Source organism: Peromyscus leucopus, chromosome 7, assembly GCF_004664715.2.
Source record: "Peromyscus leucopus breed LL Stock chromosome 7, UCI_PerLeu_2.1, whole genome shotgun sequence".
NCBI lineage: Eukaryota > Metazoa > Chordata > Mammalia > Rodentia > Cricetidae > Peromyscus > Peromyscus leucopus.
In genome coordinates this window covers 110,411,183-110,429,936 of record NC_051069.1, presented here as the reverse complement: position 1 = coordinate 110,429,936, position 18,754 = coordinate 110,411,183, and the positions used below count along the sequence as shown (strand labels likewise).

Below are 18,754 nucleotides of genomic sequence, written 5' to 3'. Positions count from 1 at the left end.
AGTTCCAATTCTATCAGAAAAGCCAGCCCTCCCCCTCCCCCTAAGCACCAATGCCTATCTATCCCAGGGTCTTGTCAGGATGAAGACACACAGCGGGGACTAGATGGGCCTGCCCTGGACAATCTAGAGGTCACAGGTAGGGGTGACATCCAGAGTTCACAGTTTGCAGGATTGCACACACAGTGTACAGGTGCCGGGGGCTGTATCGGAGGCGGGGCAGACTACTACTGCAGGGAGCCTGGAGAGCTTCCTGAAAGAAGAGGTCCTGGCACAGAGCACAAAGAGATGCACAGGCTTTCCTGGCCTGAGGAGGAGGAGGTCAGGTGAGGCTCAGGTGCCCCTATCTGAGCCTATATCTCCAAAAACCCCTTCCCTCTCCCATCAGCCGCCCCATCCTCCCCGCCACTCCCTGCGGCTCCCTGTGGCCAACAGTACTGCAGCACTCGGCTCTGCTCCACAAACGGTCTGCTCCACTCCAGGAAGGCCACCTCCTCCTCCCCCTTCCCCCTCTTGCTGTCACCACTCACCGCTCTAGCCTCCAGGGGGTGGGGACCCCAGAGCTGGACACACCCCACTGTGGCCCCACAGCTCAGCCAGCCGGACAGACTCACAGTCGGACGCAGGACCCGGGAGCCCCGAGGTGGGCAGTGTGCCAGGGTCCCTCGCAGCTTCTTCAAGGTCAGTGCAAGCTGGTCGTGCAGCCCTTCTGGGGCCCTTGAGGCCGGTGGGTCCCACCCCAGAGCCCTTCTCCTGGACCAAGAGCCCCAAGGTGGGCTTCACTCCAGGTGCACCTGCGTGGGCTGGGGCACCCTGGGTCCACAGCCAGCACAGGTCCAGGGGTCCATCAGGAGGGGCCCCAGGCTGGGGGGCCAGCTGCCTGCTGAGGCCTCACTGGGGACACTCCCCACCGGCCATGGGGAGCTAAAATTGGAAAGTGGCGAGTGGGAGGCAGCTGACACAGCTATTTTGTGCTCTCTCTTCATCCGCTCCGGTTTCACTCTCCTGCTCCACTAACCTGATCCTATGCTTCCCTCCCCCACCCTACCGATGAAGAGGTGTCTCAGCCCTCAAGCCACAGTGCAGAGGCTGGCCAGGAGGGTCAGGGCCTGCGGCGAGCAGGGCCGGCAGTGGTCTGGTCGGAGCCAGGACTCGGAGGGGCTCACCGAGAGCACCTGCCCTTTAGAGAAGCTGGCTGGACGGCTTCACTGGGTCCCTGCCCCTTTCTGGCCCACACCCTCTGTCTGTATAACAAGTTGTGGGCTCTCAGAGCCCTGATTGCAGGGCCAAGGAAGAGCATGGGTTGGGGAGACGGAGTGACTCCAGCCATCTCCAAAAGGGCATTACATTGCGTTCCTCTTTCACTCCGTTCCAGGTCTGAACCCGCACAACCCCGGGCAGACTGCAGGTTGAAGAGGGTGGGAGGGGCGTAGGCAGTGGCCCAGGCCCCAGGGATGGCCCAGCAGGGTGGCAGGAGGACTAGGCTCATCCTGGGCACCCAACACCGGTCAGTACCTTGGACAGCAGCCAGCACCCTCCCAGTTCCTGCCTGACCCTGCCTGGCCTAGCTCGGGCTTCTCCAGGTTCTCAAATAGCACAGCCTCCAGCCAGCAGCCAGCAAGACTACACAGCACCTCAGGAGGGACAGTGGGTGGACACAGGCAGAGATCCGGGATAAGACAAACCGCCGGTCAGGGACTTGGAGGAGGAAGGGGGTCAGGCAGAGCCGAGTGAGGCTGGAGACCTGGTGCTAGGGGAAGTCACAGGATCTCAGGAAGAAGGGACTTTGTGGGCAGGGCTTTGCTGGGGCTAAGGGAGGCTCACTGAGAGATGAGAAAACTGCCTGATGGACTAGAGACAGGGTCTCCCCCGGGAAGGACCCCCAAGGTCGGGGAGGAGCGGTTTTGGACAAAGTCCATCGGAGAGGTATGAAGGAGAGGAAGGTGGTGGGCTGTGTGAGGTCTGGACTGGGGGGACCTTCAAAGGAAGCAGAATCGGCAGCTGCAGAGGAAGGAAGGAGATGCTTGGGTGGGAAGAGCGACTGACACAAAGTCCCCCAGGGGTAAGAGGGGCAGAGTCTCCTCAGAGGACTCCACCACCCCAGAGAGCTCTCCAGGTGAGGCTAGGCATGGCTGGGGACCCTCACCCATGCTTTCCCTACAGTCCTGTCCAGGCCATGGGCATCAAGACGGCTCTGCCTGCAGCTGAGCTCGGGCTCTACTCCCTGGTGCTGAGCGGGTCCCTGGCTTACGCTGGCCGAGGTCTCCTGGAGGCATCGCAAGGTAATAAAGGTTGGGTCCTGGGACAGGGACCCGAAAAGCCTCAGAGTTCTGACCAACGGGACCAGAAACTTGGAGGCTGCAGACCCTGAGTATTCTCTAGGCCCTGGGTTTGGACATAGTCCTGAACACCATTTTAGGTACACACACACACACACACACACACACACACACACACACACACCTGAATTCTAGCCTGGGACATATCTAACAATAGGTACACAACACACACAACACAACACACAAACACACACACACACAACAACACAACACACACTGAGTATTCTCTAGCCTGTGGACATAGTCTGAACACCATTTTAGGTACAAAAAAAAAAAAAAAAAAAAAAAACATAACACAACACAACACACATACCACCCTAGCCTGAACACCATTTTAAGTACACACACACACACACACACACACACACACACACACACACACACACAGTTCAGGGGAGAAGGGAGGATAGAGAGAGTGTCTGACCCAGACATGCAGAACACCCAGTCCTGGGCCCTGAGAGCTCACCTCCCTCTCAGCCACTGCTTTCTGCCCAAGAGCCCTGCAGCTCTGAGGCCCTCTCTCCCTCTCGCCCTGCAGCTCTGAGGCCCTTTCCCCTCTCCTCTGGGTGGGATGACCGTGGAAGGCACACTCGAGGCCTCTACTCAGAGGTCACACTTTGTTCTCAGATGGGGCCCACAGGAAGGCCTTCCGGGAGTCTGTGCGACCTGGCTGGGAGTACCTGGGCCGGAAGATGGTAGGTCTCCCACACCTCTCAGATACCTGGACACATCTCACCCCACATCTTTCCCAGTTTCTAGTTCTCATGCCTTACGGCAAGGAGGGCTCTGCCTTGAACTTCAGGACCTTCAGGCTCATTAGGAAATGGGTCCCCTAGGACAAAATGCTCACGTTGGCCCTCTGGACCTGCCTTCCAGAACGAGGCAACAGGGGTAGACTATCAGCCATGTGCCAAGCGCAGAGGGACAGGCCTGTGAGGAGCAGGCTCTCCTTAGGGTCCCTCCTCCATTCCTTCTTCCTGTGTTCCCGGGCACCTCCCTCAGGGTGAGGTGTCTGTCCTCAGAACCCGGGGCAGGAGCTCCTTACCCCCCCTCCCCACTGCCCGTCTGTACCTCACCTCCTCCTGCTCTGGCTACCCAGGATGTGGCTGACTTCGAGTGGGTGATGTGGTTCACCAACTTCCGAAACATCATTGTCTTTGCTCTCTCGGGACACGTGCTGTTTGCCAAACTCTGCACCATGGTGGCCCCCCAGGTGAGCTGGGTCTGCGGTACTTAGCCTCCTCCTGCTTGCCCCTCCTTAGCCCCCCAGAGACTGCGGGAAATTCACCCCAAGGTCCAGGGAGGTTAACTGAGGCCTGCTCGTGTCCACAGCTCCGCTCCTGGATGTATGCTGTGTACGGAGTCCTGGCCGTGGTGGGCACAATGGGCCCATGGTACCTGTTGCTGCTTCTCGGCCACTGTGTGGGCCTCTATGTGGCCTCACTCTTGGGCCAGCCCTGGCTGTGCCTTGCCCTTGGTCTGGCCAGCCTGGCCTCCTTCAAGATGGACCCCCTGATCTCTTGGCAGGTACAGAGGATGGAGGGGTAGGATAAGACCCCAAAGGCCTTGTCTCTTGAGTATTCCCAAGCATTTCCTCAGTTTCTCCTCCTGTCTTGAGTAAGGCGGCTGCTTGCCCCACAGTCTGACCCTTGCTCTGCTGTGTTGCTGAGCTAAAGCCGGTCTTACCTGGCAGGATCAGGCTCAGCTCCTCCAGGAGGCTGGTAAGGGGCTCTCCCCAGAAGCATGGGCCCACTGGTGAGCCACGGGCTTGCTGCTGTCTCCTTCCAGAGTGGGTTTGTAACAGGCACCTTTGATCTTCAAGACGTCCTGTTCCACGGAGGCAGCGGCTTCACGGTGCTCCGCTGCACCAGCTTCGCGCTGGAGCGCTGTGCCCACCCCGACCGCCGCTACTCCCTTGCTGACCTGCTCAAGTACAATTTCTACCTGCCCTTCTTCTTCTTCGGGCCCATCATGACCTTCGACCGCTTCCATGCTCAGGTAAGGGAACGCCGTGGGCTCACAGAGCACTCACGCCTGGGTCTCCTTTTCCAGCACGAGCGCCCCATCCTCAGGCCATTTGTGGCTCCTCTCTCAGACAGGGCTTTACCCCTCCAGGTGAGCCAGGAGCCAGTGAGGCCAGAAGGAGAGCTGTGGCGCATCCAGGCCCAGGCAGGACTCAGCGCGGCAGCCATCGTGGCTGTGGACATCTTCTTCCACTTCTTCTACATCCTCACCATTCCCAGCGACCTTAAGTTTGCCAGCCGCCTCCCAGACAGCGCCCTTGGTGGGTCCCCCATGGGATGGAGGCAGGGCCACCAGAAATGCTCCCAAGCATGCAGCACCCAGGGATACCAAGGCTTCGAAATGTGAAGGACTCACATTTGTTGCATCCCATAAAGCCCTTAGTCTCCCAAGCTGCAGGTGCCACTTGAGGGGTGTGGCTGGTTTCAGGGTCGGTGGGGCCTGGCACACACCTCCAGGGAGGAGCAGGGTCTATCTCCATGGGGGTAGGTGTGGGACAGAAACAAGCCTCTCTGTCCATGGAGGAGGCGAGGCTCAGGATATGGGGCGGCCAGTGCACGGATCCCCAGAGTGATGTCACCTGTCCCCAGCTGGCCTGGCCTACTCAAACCTGGTGTATGACTGGGTGAAGGCAGCGGTCCTCTTTGGTGTTGTCAACACTGTGGCGCGCCTGGACCACCTGGACCCTCCTCAGCCTCCTAAGTGTATCACCGCACTCTACGTCTTCGGGGAAACGTGAGTAAAGACACTGGCCCCCATCCTTCCTTAGCTTCGTCCCCACGCCCCCAGGCTCTGCATCTGGCAAATCCATGCTCATACGCTCTCCCCACAGGCACTTCGACCGTGGCATCAATGACTGGCTTTGCAAGTGAGTTGGAGAATGAATGGTAGCAGCCTTCCTGCTAGGTAGTCAAACTGGCTGGGGCCATGGATTGTTTCAGAGATTGGCTCTGGGCCAGAGGAAGCAGGCGGCAGTGAGGAGGCTGTGCCAGCTGCCTGGGTGACAGCCAGAGAGCTTTGGACTTTGTGGGGGCCCCAGAAATGGTGGGAGCAGAGACATACTGGCCGCTTGGTAGGAGGTCATGTTTAGTGGGGGTATCTAGGGAGTCCCAAATTCCTGCCTGCCACCTGGGAACTGGTCAGGACATTTCACACAGAAATGTCTAGCTGACATCCTTGTGGAGACTTGGGGAAGTGTTTAGGCCTGAGAGTCTGGAGTCAAGAGAGGCCTGGAGGAACGATGGTCTTCCATCCACTGAGCGTTATGAGTTGGGCAAAGGGTCTCCCGGACTCGGTCTCAGGAGCCTGGGTCCTAAGGAGGGGAGTGAGGTGAGGAGGACAGGGGCAGCAGCATTGGGCCCACAGGACTCTGGCAGGGGCTGAAGAAGATCCAGAAAAGACGTGAAAAGACGTGGTCAGCAGAAGAGGACGTGGCTATGTGAACCCCTGGAAGCCAAAGGAGAGTGTGCGGGCATGGAGGCTCCCATGTGGGTGCTGCCACGAGCCAAGGAGGGCTGGTGCTGGCAGCGGGAGGCTTCCACCTGCCCCAAAGAGGCCGGCAGGGAGAGGAGCCGAGGACTTGCAAGGGCGGCCTGGGCCTTCACGGGAGGCCAGATCAGCTTCAGGGAGGAGTGGGACACGACCGGGCATTGGGGGTGATTGATAGAACCGGGACCCCGAGGACAGAGGTCGGCCCTGAAAAGCAGCAGGAGGAGAGAGGCAGCAGGAGAGAGCATGGGGGAGGAGGTTAGTCACAGATGCTGAGGCAGGCAAGGGTGCCAGCTGAGAGACACAGGGTAAGGGCGGACATCACCTCTTGCAGGAGGCCAGGAGTGCAGTGTCCATTTCCAAGCAGGAAGATAAAGCTGACTGGAGAGAGTCCAGGAGGGACTGGAGGGAGAGCATTTAGAATCCATGAGGAAGGAAACCTCATGGCGCAGGGCGTGCATTCGTGTGTGTGTGTGTGTGTGTGTGTGTGTGTGTGTGTCGGGGGGGGTGGCTGGAGTCTCCAGGTGGGTGAGCAGGAAGAAGCAAGAGATTGTGATGATGTGGTGGCTGTGAGCCTCCTGGGAGGGGTGGTAGAGATTCTATAAGGCCAATGGATGTGACCGGATGAAGGTTCACTGGGCAGAGTAGGAATTCAGAAGGATGAGAATTCAAATTGGGGTATGATCCTGGGAGTGTGCGGATAAGATAAGGTGGAGAAGCCTTGGAAATGAGGTCAGGGAGTGAAAAGCTGGTATTTGTTGAGTACCCATTGTGTGGCAGGCACTGTGCGTGGCAGGCACTGTGCGTGGCAGGCACTTGTGTGGCACAAATACAGTAATGCACGAGGCAAACCCATGGAGCTTACAGTCCATTGAGGAGAATGGGCCACAAGCAGGTGAAGAAACACACACACACACACACACACACACACACACACACACACACGAGTCTAAAGAGCAGAGTGTGGAAGGAAAATGGTGTAATAGGGCAGTGGCCCACGGCTGGAAGTTTCTTTAGACTGGAGCCTGGGCGGGCCTCTGAGAGAACATGTTTGAACTCAGGCTTATATGAAGTCAGAGAAAAAAAAAGTGCGGACTCTTGAAGTGTGAAACAGTTGTGTCTGAAGACCCGAAGGGCCAGCCTGGCAGGCCCAGCTCATGAGGGAAGGAGTGTGAAGTCAGGCAGGAGAAGGACACATGCCATAAAGAGCTTCCTTTATTATTGGGAGGGTGAATCGTGGACTGACAGGATCTGAGCCACAGTTTAAAACAAGATTTATTTTATTATTTTGTGTATACATGGGTGGGCCTTAATGCGTGCATGTGCACCACACACCGGTAGGTGTCTACAGAGGCCAGAAGAGGGCACTGGATCTCCTGGAACTGAAGTCACAGGCAGTTGTGAGCCACCTGATGTGGGTGCCGGGAAATGAACCCGGTCCTCTGGAAGAGCAGTACACACTCGACTGCTGAGACATTCCTCCAGCCCCATGAGCTGCACCCTTAAAGCATTTGTAGAGAGTGGAGTGGGGGTAAAAGGCAAAAGCAGGACTAGGAAGCTCCTGAAGGACAGCAGTGGTGACGCAGAGGGTCAAGACCCAGCAGAGCTGACAGGACCTGTGGCCTGTATGTTGGGGATGAGGGGAATCCAGAATCTTGACTACAACCTACAGCCCGACACCTGTCAGGTGATGAGCCTTGGCTGAGTTGGGGCTGGGAGCTGGCAGGAGCGGGGACGGGAGAAGCAGCCTCTGGAGTGAGACAGGAGCAGACGAGTGACGAGACCCAGCCTTGGGTCATCACAGACCGTCCTGAAAATCTCGGGTCTGGGTCAGACAGAACTAGGAATAGACAAATCCAGCTGCAGATATGAAGGTCCGAGTCCGCCCCTCCACAGTTTGGAGCTGGGCAGAGGAGGTGCAGGTGATTCCCAGAGGCTGATGTACCACATGCCACCCTGCTGTGTGTCCCGTCTGTCCCCACACTCCTGCAGGCTGCTGTGTGTCCCGTCTGTCCTCACACTCCTGCCGGCTGCTGTGTGTCCCGTCTGTCCCCACACTCCTGCCGGCCCCCTCTCCCATCTTTTCTGCAGATATGTATATGACCACATTGGTGGGGATCATTCCTCTGTGATCCCGGAGCTGGCTGCCTCCGTGGCCACGTTTGTCGTCACCACTCTGTGGCTTGGACCTTGTGACATCGTCTACCTGTGGTCTGTCCTTAACTGCTTTGGCCTCAATTTCGAGCTCTGGGTGCAGAAGCTGGCAGAGTGCGGACCATTGGCGCAAATCGAGGTGGGTAGGAAGGTCCAGGGCTGGGATTGGCTGGGATCAGCTAAGTCACAGGAGGTGACGGCCCTGCTGCTTCCCAGAGTCATCCAGGCACGCTTGGTCCCTGGTCCAGAACTTTCTCCCTAAACCTCTCTTGTTCGCCATGGCAGTGTTTCACCTAGTGGGAACTGGGTCTCCCTGGCTGCTGAGTGGACAAGGCTTGGCTGCATTGTTCAGCTCTTACTGTTCCCCTGGGCCTGAGTGACAATGGCTGACCATGTCCCTCTCTCCTGACCTTCTTGTCGACACATTCTTGGACAACAGGCCCGGCTATCAGAGCAGATGTCTCGCAGGGTCCGGGCCCTCTGTGGGGCTCTAAACTTCTGGGCTATCATCATGTACAATCTTGTGAGTCTCAACAGCCTTGAGTTCACAGAGCTGGTGGCCCGACGCCTGATACTTACAGGTAAGGGATGTGCCCAGTCTCACACGAGGACAGGACCTCTGGTCTACCCAACACGCACACAGCGCCCTAGCACCCTAGGGACTCAGCAGGGGTTGGGGTAGGATGCAGAGTCTCCCGGATGGGAGGCTTCAGGGGCGTGGCTCCTCCTCCAACAGGCTTCCCTCAGACCACGCTGGCCGTCTTGTTTGTCACCTACTGTGGTGTCCAGCTGGTAAAGGAGCGTGAGCGAACCTTGGCTTTGGAGGAAGAGCAGAGGAAGGACAAAGAGAAGCTGGAGTAGGGTTGGGGACAGAGGACTGGGCTCTGCTCAGCTGCATCTGGGCCCCAGGCCATGGGGCCTGACCAACAGAATAAAAGACTTTTCTACCATGGTATTCTACTGGCTTCTTGTCCACTCTGGGCTGATGGTTCCAGGCTTTGGGGGAAGGGCCATTCACAGGACATGATGGGGTGTCCTGTGAGGGCAGGGCCACCCACGTTGACAGCCCAACACTGGTATAGTCAAGCCCCTAATCTTCAGCCCTCTAGACATTGGCTCTTTGTGGTGGCTAATTCTAGACCCTGGGTTAGATGCTCAGAAGGCAGTTTATTGCCCCTGGGCTTCCTAAGGGAGGTCTGGGTTAACACCAGAAGGTACCAACAACAGACACTCCCATATGATGGGCACAGACACTGAGTCCCTTAGGAGACGTAATGGGCACACACAGCCAACATGGGCAGAGCCAGAACACAGCCTGGGGTGCCTGCCTAGCTTTTCAGTCCTTGAGGAGACATGGAGAAATCCCTTCCGTCACTTTCCTGACTGATCCAGCTCCTCTCTGGATCCCGCCAGGCATTTGTTGTGAGGCCACAGGTCGGGAAGGAGGCTCAGTTAGGCCTTGCACTGGTCACATCTTGGTCAGGCGAAGCACGTTGAGGCGTACAGGGAGGAAAGTGGCGCCGGCCGCATAGGCGATCTCCCGCAGAACCCCCTCCCACTTCTTCTCGTCCTCATTGAACCTGAGGGGAAGGGAAAGTGTGTACTGAGGCCAGGCAGGGACCCCGCAAGGAGGGGTAGCTGGTGCCCTGGGCCCACCTCCAAGTATTTCTATTTCTAAACAATTTTCACAAGCTTCAAAGTGGGATCCTCGCCGGGCGGTGGTGGTGCACACCTTTAATCCCAGCACTCGGGAGGCAGAGGCAGGCGGATCTCTGTGAGTTCGAGGCCAGCCTGGTCTACAGAGCGAGATCCAGGACAGGCACCAAGCTACACAGAGAAACCCTGTTTCAAAAAACAAAACAAAAAAGTGGGGTTCCCCACGAGATACCATAAGAAGACACCCAGCAGTGTAAAGCAGCCCCCTCCCAGGAAAAGCCACCCCTAGGTCCCCACATTCCTCAAAGTTCACTGCCCTCTGGGAAGAGTTCCAGTCCCCAAATTCAAGTCTCTCCTCCTGAAGCTTCTGTACACTGAGGAAGTCCCTGAGATGATGGCCTTCTTCCCCACACCAGGAAGGGGTGTAGAAAAAGAAAAACAGCTCTTGGAGCCTGGATCCAGCTACCTCCCACTCCTAAACAAAGCACCCCAGAAAACGGGGAGGACAGACTCTGGGTCTGTGCCTGAAGCTTAGGATTGGCTCCGTCTCTTTCCTACCGGTGCTCCACAGTGGGGCAGGCCACGTCACTCTCCTCCAGGGCTTGTGAGAAGCCAGGGTGGAGCTGCTGACCCTGCCTTGGGACACTCAGGGTCCCCCTCAGATCTTAAGGCTGGGCTCACCTCCATATGTCATTGAGTTCCGTGGGGACCAGCTCTCCAGACTCGGTCTCCAGAGTGGCAAAGCCACCCAGGGCATAGAGAGTGCCAGCTAGGCTGACCAGGCTGAGCGAGCTGCGCTCCTGTGGGAAGGCCTCAAAAGAGGACCACCTAGGGACAGGGGAGAGGAGAGTTATCTAGGGCTTCAGCAGCCACTGTTCCCACCTTCTGAGCATCCATCACCCCGGGAAATCCGAATTCCAGGTTGCAGCCCTTCGACCACCTACGATGCTTGGTCATCCCAGCCATGCCCCCATTCACTCTGACCTTTACTTCCCTCCCCTTCCCGGTCCTCCCCTTCCCCATCACTTTGCCATTCCATTTACCCTGCAGAGTGAATGGATAGCCCCACTATATATATATATCCCTACACCTGTGAACTCAGTCCTCAGTGCTGCTGGACTCAGGCCCAGGCTGTGGTTGCCTGCCACTGATGGCCCTGTTCCTTGGGATGTCCTCCATCCTTCTCCTCTGAGACGCTCCTGGCTTTCTCCCGCACACCCCCAGGTACCCTGAATCTACATTTCCTGAACGGATCTTCAACTTGCTGCCTACCCCCCAGGGCTCCCCCAACAACTGGCCTCTTAGACTTACTCAAAAGCGTCCATTTCACCCTCTTTCCCGTCCAACACCGTCCCCACCACTAACCTCAATGACTTGGAAATGCAGCTCCCCTGCCTGCCCCACTCCTCAGAAGCCACGCTCGCTCCACTGCCTTTCCTTGGCCCTTTCCCTAACACATTCCCACCCAAGGAGTCTATTACCCCTCGTCGTGGCTGCAACCAGACCCGTCTCTGAGAAATTTCCTGTCCTGTGGCAGCCGGCGAGCCATGGAGCTTAAACTCCTAGGAGACATTTCACCTATCCCATCCCAGAACCCTCCCACATCCCTTCACCCATCAACCCCCATTCTCCTGAGCATGGCTCTTCCTCTAGGAGCCCCACCTTTGGTGTTGGGTACCCACTAACCGCCATCTTTGCTGGATGGGTCCAGGTGGCTTCTCTCTCCTGAACTCCTGGCTCAGTACTGCTACCTCAGAGCCAGCCCATGTCCTGGCAGCAATCCCCAAAGGAGGAAACTGTCACCCCCACCCCACCTCACCCTGGGAGCCCTTCTGTAGACTCTCCTGCAGGGAAGCCTCAGAGGAGAGGACGACTTCTATGCCAATGTCCCAAATCAACATGAGGACCTGGGTCTATGACCCTCAGCAGGGCAGACAGGGCTGACTCAGGCGAGCAGCTGCGGAGGGGGGGGGAGGGGGACCTACTTGTTGTCGGCAATGCTGTACACCTCCGTGGAGCTGGTAAGTCCTGTGTCTGTCACCCCTGCAGCCACAAAGATGCGGCCGTCATGGACGGTGGCCCCGAAGAGTGAGCGGGCTGTCTGCATGGGCGCCAGCTCCTTCCACTCAAACTTCTTGGGGTCATAGACACACATCGTGCTTAAGCATTTCCTGTGGGCCGACAGGGTGAATGGAGAGAGGGGGCGGTGACAACTGCCTGTCCCCTCAGCCACACAGAGGCTCCACCAGCCTGAACCTCACCTGTCCTTGCCTTTGCCGCCAATGACGTAGACGAGGTCCATGTGGGAAAGCACCGCGTGGCCGTATACTGCATAGGGCAGTGAGTCCGATTCACCCCACTTGAATGACCTGGAGGGGACAGGAGAGACTGGAGCGCGGCTCAAGGCGACATCAAGTCTGGTTCTCGGCACCCACACTCACAACACACGTCAAAATGCGTTCAGTGCATCCCTGGGCCCCTCCCCTGATGTCTTGGGCCTTTGCACCAGCCTGCCTGCCCCTCTGTCAAGGATCTATTTTCAGGTCTCCACCCAATGGTTGTGCACCTGTGCGGCCCCGTGGCTGCTCCAGTGATCCCAGCCCCTCCCCAGGGCCCTGCCCCACACCACCCTGTCCCCAAGGCAGCCTCACCCCGCCCACTTACAGCCTGTCATAGCACAGGACTGAGTCCAGGCTGTCCTCGCTGTCCTTGAGCTCCCGGCCACCGACCACGTAGATGGCGTTGAGAGCCTCCCCCAGGCCGAAGAGGCAGCGTGGTGAGGGCAATGGCGGCATACCCAGCCACTCAGAGTCCAAATGGTCAAACTGTGGGCAGGTGGTACCCTTGGGTCAGCCACAGCAAACTCCTGTACTAACCTCCTGGCCCAGCTCAGCCAAATCCATGGAGAGGAATTTTTCCCTCTAAGATGGGGTCCTCCCGTGGCCTTGACTCTTTGGTGACCCTCTGCTCCAGGCTTCCCACCCCTTAAAATCTACAAGCTTTGCACCCCACCTTCTGCATCTGCCTGACCCTGTGGTTACAGGCACAAGGACCCCTAATTGTGTGAATGGACACTTGATGTTATTTAACCTCTGTTCGGCTTCATCACGCAGGAAGAACAGTGAGTGTCCTATGTAAGAGGCCCAGAGAGAAGATGCTTCACACTGTAGCCAGCCTGGGGGAGCCTCTCCTGCTCCAACTGTGAGGACTGTGGCGGCCTGACAAGGCTCAAGACCACAGGGTCCCACAGCCAACACCACTGGCCAGGCTGTCCCCTCACCCAGTCCCCCTGAGCCTCAGTTTCTTGCCCTGGACACTGAAAGAAGACAAGGTGCCTTCTGTGTGATACTGTGTGTTTCGCACCCTGTCCTGGCACTTCTGCCAAGGCCCGGCTCACTACTGTCTCTGACCGCCAACCCCCATGCAGCGCCAGGGCCTCCGTCTCCCCAGATTGCTGCACACTGGGCCCCACGACCCCCAGACACAGTCACCAGACTTACACCTTTGACTCTCCCCGCTTTAAATAAGTGGCGCTCAAGTAGACGCACGCCCCTCCCACACTCCAAGGCCGCCTCCTAGTATCCAGACCCAGCACTCCCAGGGCTGGCCAATCACCTGCAGAAAGTAAGCACTCATAGGGTCCTCCTTGTTGTCCTCATTGTAGAAGAGGCCACCGGCCACAAAGACCTGGTTCTCCTTGGTCACCAGGCTGACGTGATTCTTGGGGATCTGGGTTGACAGAGATGCACAGTAGCATTCGTTGGCGGCTGGGTCGTAGGCCACTGCACCCTCCTCGCTGATCATGAAGATGAGGTCTTGCAGGAACATGCCGAAGCGTAGGGTATCGTTGAGGATCCCAGGCAGTACGCGTTCCTCATCGTCCTCAGCCTTGGCGTCTGCTGCGCCCTGGTTGGCCTCCTTGGCCTGGACGGTTTTCTCGCCCTTCTCCTTCTTCTTCTTGCGTAGTGTAGTGAGGCGGCCCTCATGTGCATCCTTCACCATCTGCACCTTGCGCAACAGCTCGGGCTGGGCGCGCACGAGTGGATGGCGCTCCACGCGGCTCTCCAGGAAGGCGCGAGGCAGCAGGCGGCAGCGAATGCTCTCAAAGACGGTAGGCAGTGCGCGCTGACGCTCTCCCTGTGCCTCGGCATCGCCGCTGCCGGCCCAGCGCATCACCGCCTCGAACACCGCCTCCTCCTTTTCCACATTGAGGCCGTCGCTGGAGATGATGGCGATCAGTTCGTCAGCGGAGAGCCCCAGGAAGTCGCTGTCGCGCGCCACCAGCGGGAAGCGCGAGCAGATGAAGTCGCGCGCTGCCACCGCCAGGCGCGCGCAGTCTAGTAGGAGGCCGAGGCGGAAGACAGCCAGGCAATTGGCCAAGCACAGGCGCTTCTGAAGGAACGACACGCAGATGGTGAAGATGGACGGGATCTGGAATCGGTGCGCCGCGGCGAAGAGGTCCTGCACGCTTGCCTCGTCCAGCGCGATCTCCGATGTGTACAGGTAGTGCAGCACCTGGGACACCACTTCGGGCGACACCTCCTCCAGGCGCAGCTCGCGTGCGCCATCGGGCTCTGCCAGGAAGCGCGCGCGAAAGTAGGGGCTGCAGGCGGCCAGTACCAGGCGGTGGCACGGGAACTCGCGCTCGCCCACGCGCACCACGCAGTCCAGGAACTTGCCGTGGTCCAGCATGTCCTTGAGGCCGTCCTGAAGGAGCGTCTGCTGGTACAGCCGCTGCTCCTCAGCCTGCTCCAAGCCCAGCGTCATAGTGCGGCTCCCTAGAACGCAGCAAGCCTGTATGTCAGGGGCTGCTCTGCACACCTCTGTTGTCCTATGGGTCAGGCACTGACTGCGCAGCTGTCTGTGCTGGGCTATATATAGAGGATGCCCGGACCCTGTAAGAGGAGCCACTTGGCCTCCTGCACATGACGCACCGGGGACAGCTGGGCAGAGAGGCCCTTTCCCTGAGCAGCCTTGACTCAGCGCGGGGGCTCATGGGGTGAGGGTGGGGTCTGGGCCCTTCCAGAACTGGAAGTCTCTCGGCCCTATTTGCCACCAGAACCCAGGGAAGCCTTGCCTCTGGATTCCTTAGTATAGACATGCCACTGCATATGACGGCAACTCTGGCCCCGGGCTGAAGTCCACAGAGCCTCTCTTCCAGGACCCTGCCTTCCAGGCTTGTGTGCTCACAGCCGTCCTCACAGAGCGAATCTCACGTGACTACTCCTGGTTACAGTACCTTTGAGTTTCCTGCTTGGTGAACGTGTCCTTGGCAATCACTGTTTAGAAACCTTGGTGCCCACTTTCAAAATAAGAATGGGTTTCCTCTCTGCCCCAGCTCAGAGACTTTGCCTTTCCTTAAAGAAACCCCTTAAGTCAATAAGAGTAGGTGTTTCTCCATTGAGCCTCAGTTTCCCCTCCATTCAATGAGGGAGAAGCGCTAGACTCCAAGGGCCTCAGCTCAGCTCTGCTGAGGGCAGAGACCCCGGGGCAGCATGCACCAAGGAGCACTCAGAGGTGTCAGGCCTGCTGGGAAACCAGTGTCTTAGGATGCTGCTATTCTGGGTGTTTAGACCTTCAAATTCTTAATATTCTAGGGAATGACATTCAGAATTGTAGAGTCTAAATAGTGGCATTTCCCACAGTCTGTATAGTGCTCAGGGACTTTGCCTGTCTGTCTGTCTGTGCCCATTGTCCTTCGTCCACTTTAGGCTTATAGTGTTCCTGCCTGGCCTTGGGCCCCTGCAAGCCTGTTTGTGATTTGAGGAGTTGGGTTGAGACTAGGCACAGCCAATCTCAATGCCCACCCTGCTCTGGACTCCCGTCCACCTCCCAACTCACACACATGGGCTTTAGCCTCTGAGATGAACGCATTCCCCGAGCTCCAAAGGCTGCAGCTGTGGGTTAAATTTAGCCCTGGGACATTGGTAGGAGGTGTAATGGAGCACTCCCCCCCACCATGCCTCTGAGTCACTTGTTTTTAACCTTGAGCTTGTGGGGGGATAGGAGAACAGGGGGGGGGGGACTGAGTCACCTCCCCTTTTATGATTCCAGAACCATCACTGCCTGTCCCTCATGAGTAGCGCAGCTGACAGTCCCTCAGTCCTACAGGGACACGTACTTGGTCAGGCTCCAGAGGTGGGCTGCCCACCTTTCTGCAACGTCAAGGGCTGTCTTGGGGCAGGCTGGGAGGGTCTCCATCCCAGCTCTGGACAGTGGGGCATTTCTAGACAACGGGGCAGTCAGTTGCTGGGTTGCACAGCTGCGCACGCCTGAGCCAGAGCAGACACACCCATCTCTGACAACTTGAAGAACCCTCCCCAAGTGAGTAAAAATGTCTGTGATCACAGCCTCGCTTTCCAAAGTCCTGAATAGAAGACACTGACTGAAAAGTTAATTTATAGCCACCAGATGACTTAATGCCGTATTTTGGTTTATGGCGGATTCTGTGGTGCTCACTCCCTACTCGGCTTCCCAGGAAAACATTGGAGCATGGCTCACCGTCCATCCAGAGCCTGTGTGGACTGCAGGTCACACAGCTTGTGGGTGGTTGAGTCGGTTGTGAACACCGTCCCTATGGAGCCTACGTCTGCTGAGGTGGGCATCAGGGAGGGAGCCAAAGATGATCGTGAGTGCTGCAGAGACAGGTGGCGGACACAGCAAAACTAAGTGCGGTTGTTCCGCCCTGCCTCCGACAGCAGATGATGCCCAGCCTGCTGGATCCTAATCCTACAGAGCAACAAGGCCCTGCAGGAAGGCTCACTCCTGCCACAGACTGCACCCACAAGTCTCCACGAGTCCACGCAGGGACCACCACAGGGAGATGAAGCAGCAAGCATCCAAGGGAGGTGTCCTGAGCCTGAAACTCATTTTCCCGGTCAGACACAAAACTGGCCTAGAGAGAGAGAGCATCGACCAAGGATTGAGAATATCATGACTTGAATGCCAAAACAATCAACTGGCACCAACACGCAGGAAAATATTAAACGCTAGAATTAACTGGAAGGATTTGAAAGCAACAATCACAAACTTAAAAATCAATCAATTTAAAAATTCCCTTAAATTTCTCAAAGCAGAAAAATCTCAGTAAGAAATAGAAGTGATACAGAAAAACCAAGTGGGAATTACAGACCTGAAAAAATACACAAAGCAAAAGCTTCCTGAGTGGCCTTGACAAAAGTGAGAGACTAGCTGTGTGTGTGTGTGTGTGTGTGTGTGTGTGTGTGTGTGTGTGTGTGTCACACCTTTAATCCCAGCACTCAGGAGGCAGGTGGATCTCTGAGTTGGAGGCCAGCCTAGTCTACAGAGCGAGATCCAGGACAGCCAGGGCTGCACAGAGAAACCCTGTCTTGGGGAAAAAAAAATCCCCCAAACCAAACAAACAAAAAAGTGAGAGAATAAATCACTGCAGAGAAGGGGCCTAGAACCCCCTACCAGGCAACAGCGAGGTGCTCCGGTGAGGAGTGTACTTAGTGACACAGAGGGTCTCGGGCCATGGGGCACAAATAGAGCCAAGAACTGCATTGTTTCCTAACCAGAGAGAGAGAGAGAGAGAGAGAGAGAGAGAGAGAGAGGAAGCGAGACAGGTCAAAGGTTAAGTCCAGTAACAATGGCTGAAAATCCCCGAATTTAGTTAAGACACACCAGGAGAGGCCAGGGGCCTCAAGGGCAAAGGTGTCTGAGGACCAGAGCTTGATAACTGGAACCACACGGTGGAAAGATAACTGGGTCCCACATGAACATAGCAGACACTCCCACACACCACACCACACCACACACTCACCATACTACACCACACCACACCACAGCATACCACACATACTACACCACACACACACCATACCATACATACCACACCACATACACACCACACATACACACCACATACACACCACACACACACCACATACACACCACACCTCACAGACACCACACACACATACACACACACACACCATACCACACATACCACGAAGAAGCTAAGCAAGCTGAAGACAGGATAGATGCAGAGAAATTCAGACTTAAATGTATCATACTTAAAATTTTTAAATCAAAGAGAAAGAAAAATATGTGTATGATCTATGAAGGGTGAAGGGCAGCTACTTGGGTGACAGTGTCTTCTCATCAGAAGTTATGGAAGCCGCAGGAAGTGGCACACTTTTTATTTTTATTTATTTATTTATTTATTTATTTATTTTTGAGCTGACTGAACCTAGGGCCTTACGCTTGCTAGGCAAGTGCTCTACCACTGAGTTAAATCCCCAACCCCACTTTTAACTTTTTTTAAGGCTCTAAAACCTATCAGTTGTGGATTCTATACCCAGTGAAACTCTCTGTCTGGGAAACAATCCCAGGGGGTCAATTTTTCGTTGTTGTTTAAATATTTATTTATGTAAGAGTGCTCTGTCTGCATGTCCTCTGCTTGTCGGCAGAGGGCATTGCATCCTATTACAGATGGCTGTGAGCCACCATGTGGGTGCTGGGAATTGAACTCAGGACCTCTGGAAGAGCAGTCAGTGACTAGCCTGGCAGTGCATCAGAAAAATAAGATCCTGTCCGAAACAAGAAAGAAGGTCAAGACTGACAGCCAAGTCTGTCCTCTGACCTCCTCAGGCACAATGACACACTCACACCTGTGGTGATGTATTGTGTATCAAATAAAGCTTGCCTGGGGACCAGAGGACAGAGCCAGCCACTAGAGTAAACAGAGGTCAGGCAATGGTGGCACACACCTTTAATCCCAGTACTTGAGAGCCACACGCCTTTAATCCTAGCTGGGCGGAGATAGGTACATCAGACGTGAGGAGACAGGAACTAAAGTCTTTTCGACTGGACCCCTTTCAGCTGAGGACTCAGAGACGTTCAGTCAGAGGATTCATGAAGTTGGCGAAGTGAGACGTGGCAGTGGCTTGTTCCCTTGTCTCTCTGATCTTTCAGTATTTACCCCAATATCTAGCTCCAGGTTTTTGTTGTTTTTTTATTTTTTATTTTTTATTATAAGACCATTTAGGATTCATGCAACTCACACCAGCATTTACTTACACACATAAACACACACACATGCACACAATTACAACTCTTACATGTGTTTTATATTC

General features: G+C 56.2%; 2 protein-coding genes across 6 annotated transcripts; one reads left to right on the top strand and one right to left on the bottom strand.

Annotated features, from left to right (window-relative positions):
* Positions 1–419: 419 nt before the first annotated feature.
* Positions 420–8,955, top strand: Hhatl (hedgehog acyltransferase like). Of its 5 annotated transcripts, none has more exons than XM_028890449.2 (12): positions 422–678; positions 2,161–2,279; positions 2,964–3,031; positions 3,436–3,549; positions 3,669–3,863; positions 4,125–4,334; positions 4,452–4,620; positions 4,949–5,093; positions 5,191–5,226; positions 7,938–8,139; positions 8,437–8,581; positions 8,737–8,955. In XM_028890449.2, exons 2-12 carry the CDS (start codon positions 2,174–2,176, stop codon positions 8,859–8,861), a joined length of 1,515 nt encoding a protein of 504 aa, XP_028746282.1. In that variant the 5' UTR covers positions 422–678; positions 2,161–2,173; the 3' UTR covers positions 8,862–8,955. The 5 variants fall into 5 exon arrangements, with proteins under 5 accessions (XP_028746284.1, XP_028746282.1, XP_037063956.1 ...); XM_028890450.2 differs by having other exon boundaries at positions 425–678; positions 8,440–8,581; XM_037208060.1 differs by lacking the exon at positions 422–678 and adding an exon at positions 1,510–1,923.
* A 192-nt stretch (positions 8,956–9,147) lies between these two features.
* On the bottom strand, positions 9,148–14,548 carry Klhl40 (kelch like family member 40). The gene is made up of 6 exons (XM_028890448.2): positions 13,272–14,548; positions 12,321–12,481; positions 11,918–12,025; positions 11,642–11,827; positions 10,338–10,484; positions 9,148–9,580 (listed from the first exon to the last, which is right to left on the bottom strand). The coding sequence occupies exons 1-6, from the start codon at positions 14,421–14,423 to the stop codon at positions 9,469–9,471; spliced, it is 1,866 nt and encodes a 621-aa protein (XP_028746281.1). The 5' UTR covers positions 14,424–14,548; the 3' UTR covers positions 9,148–9,468.
* Between the last annotated feature and the right edge of the window lie 4,206 nt (positions 14,549–18,754).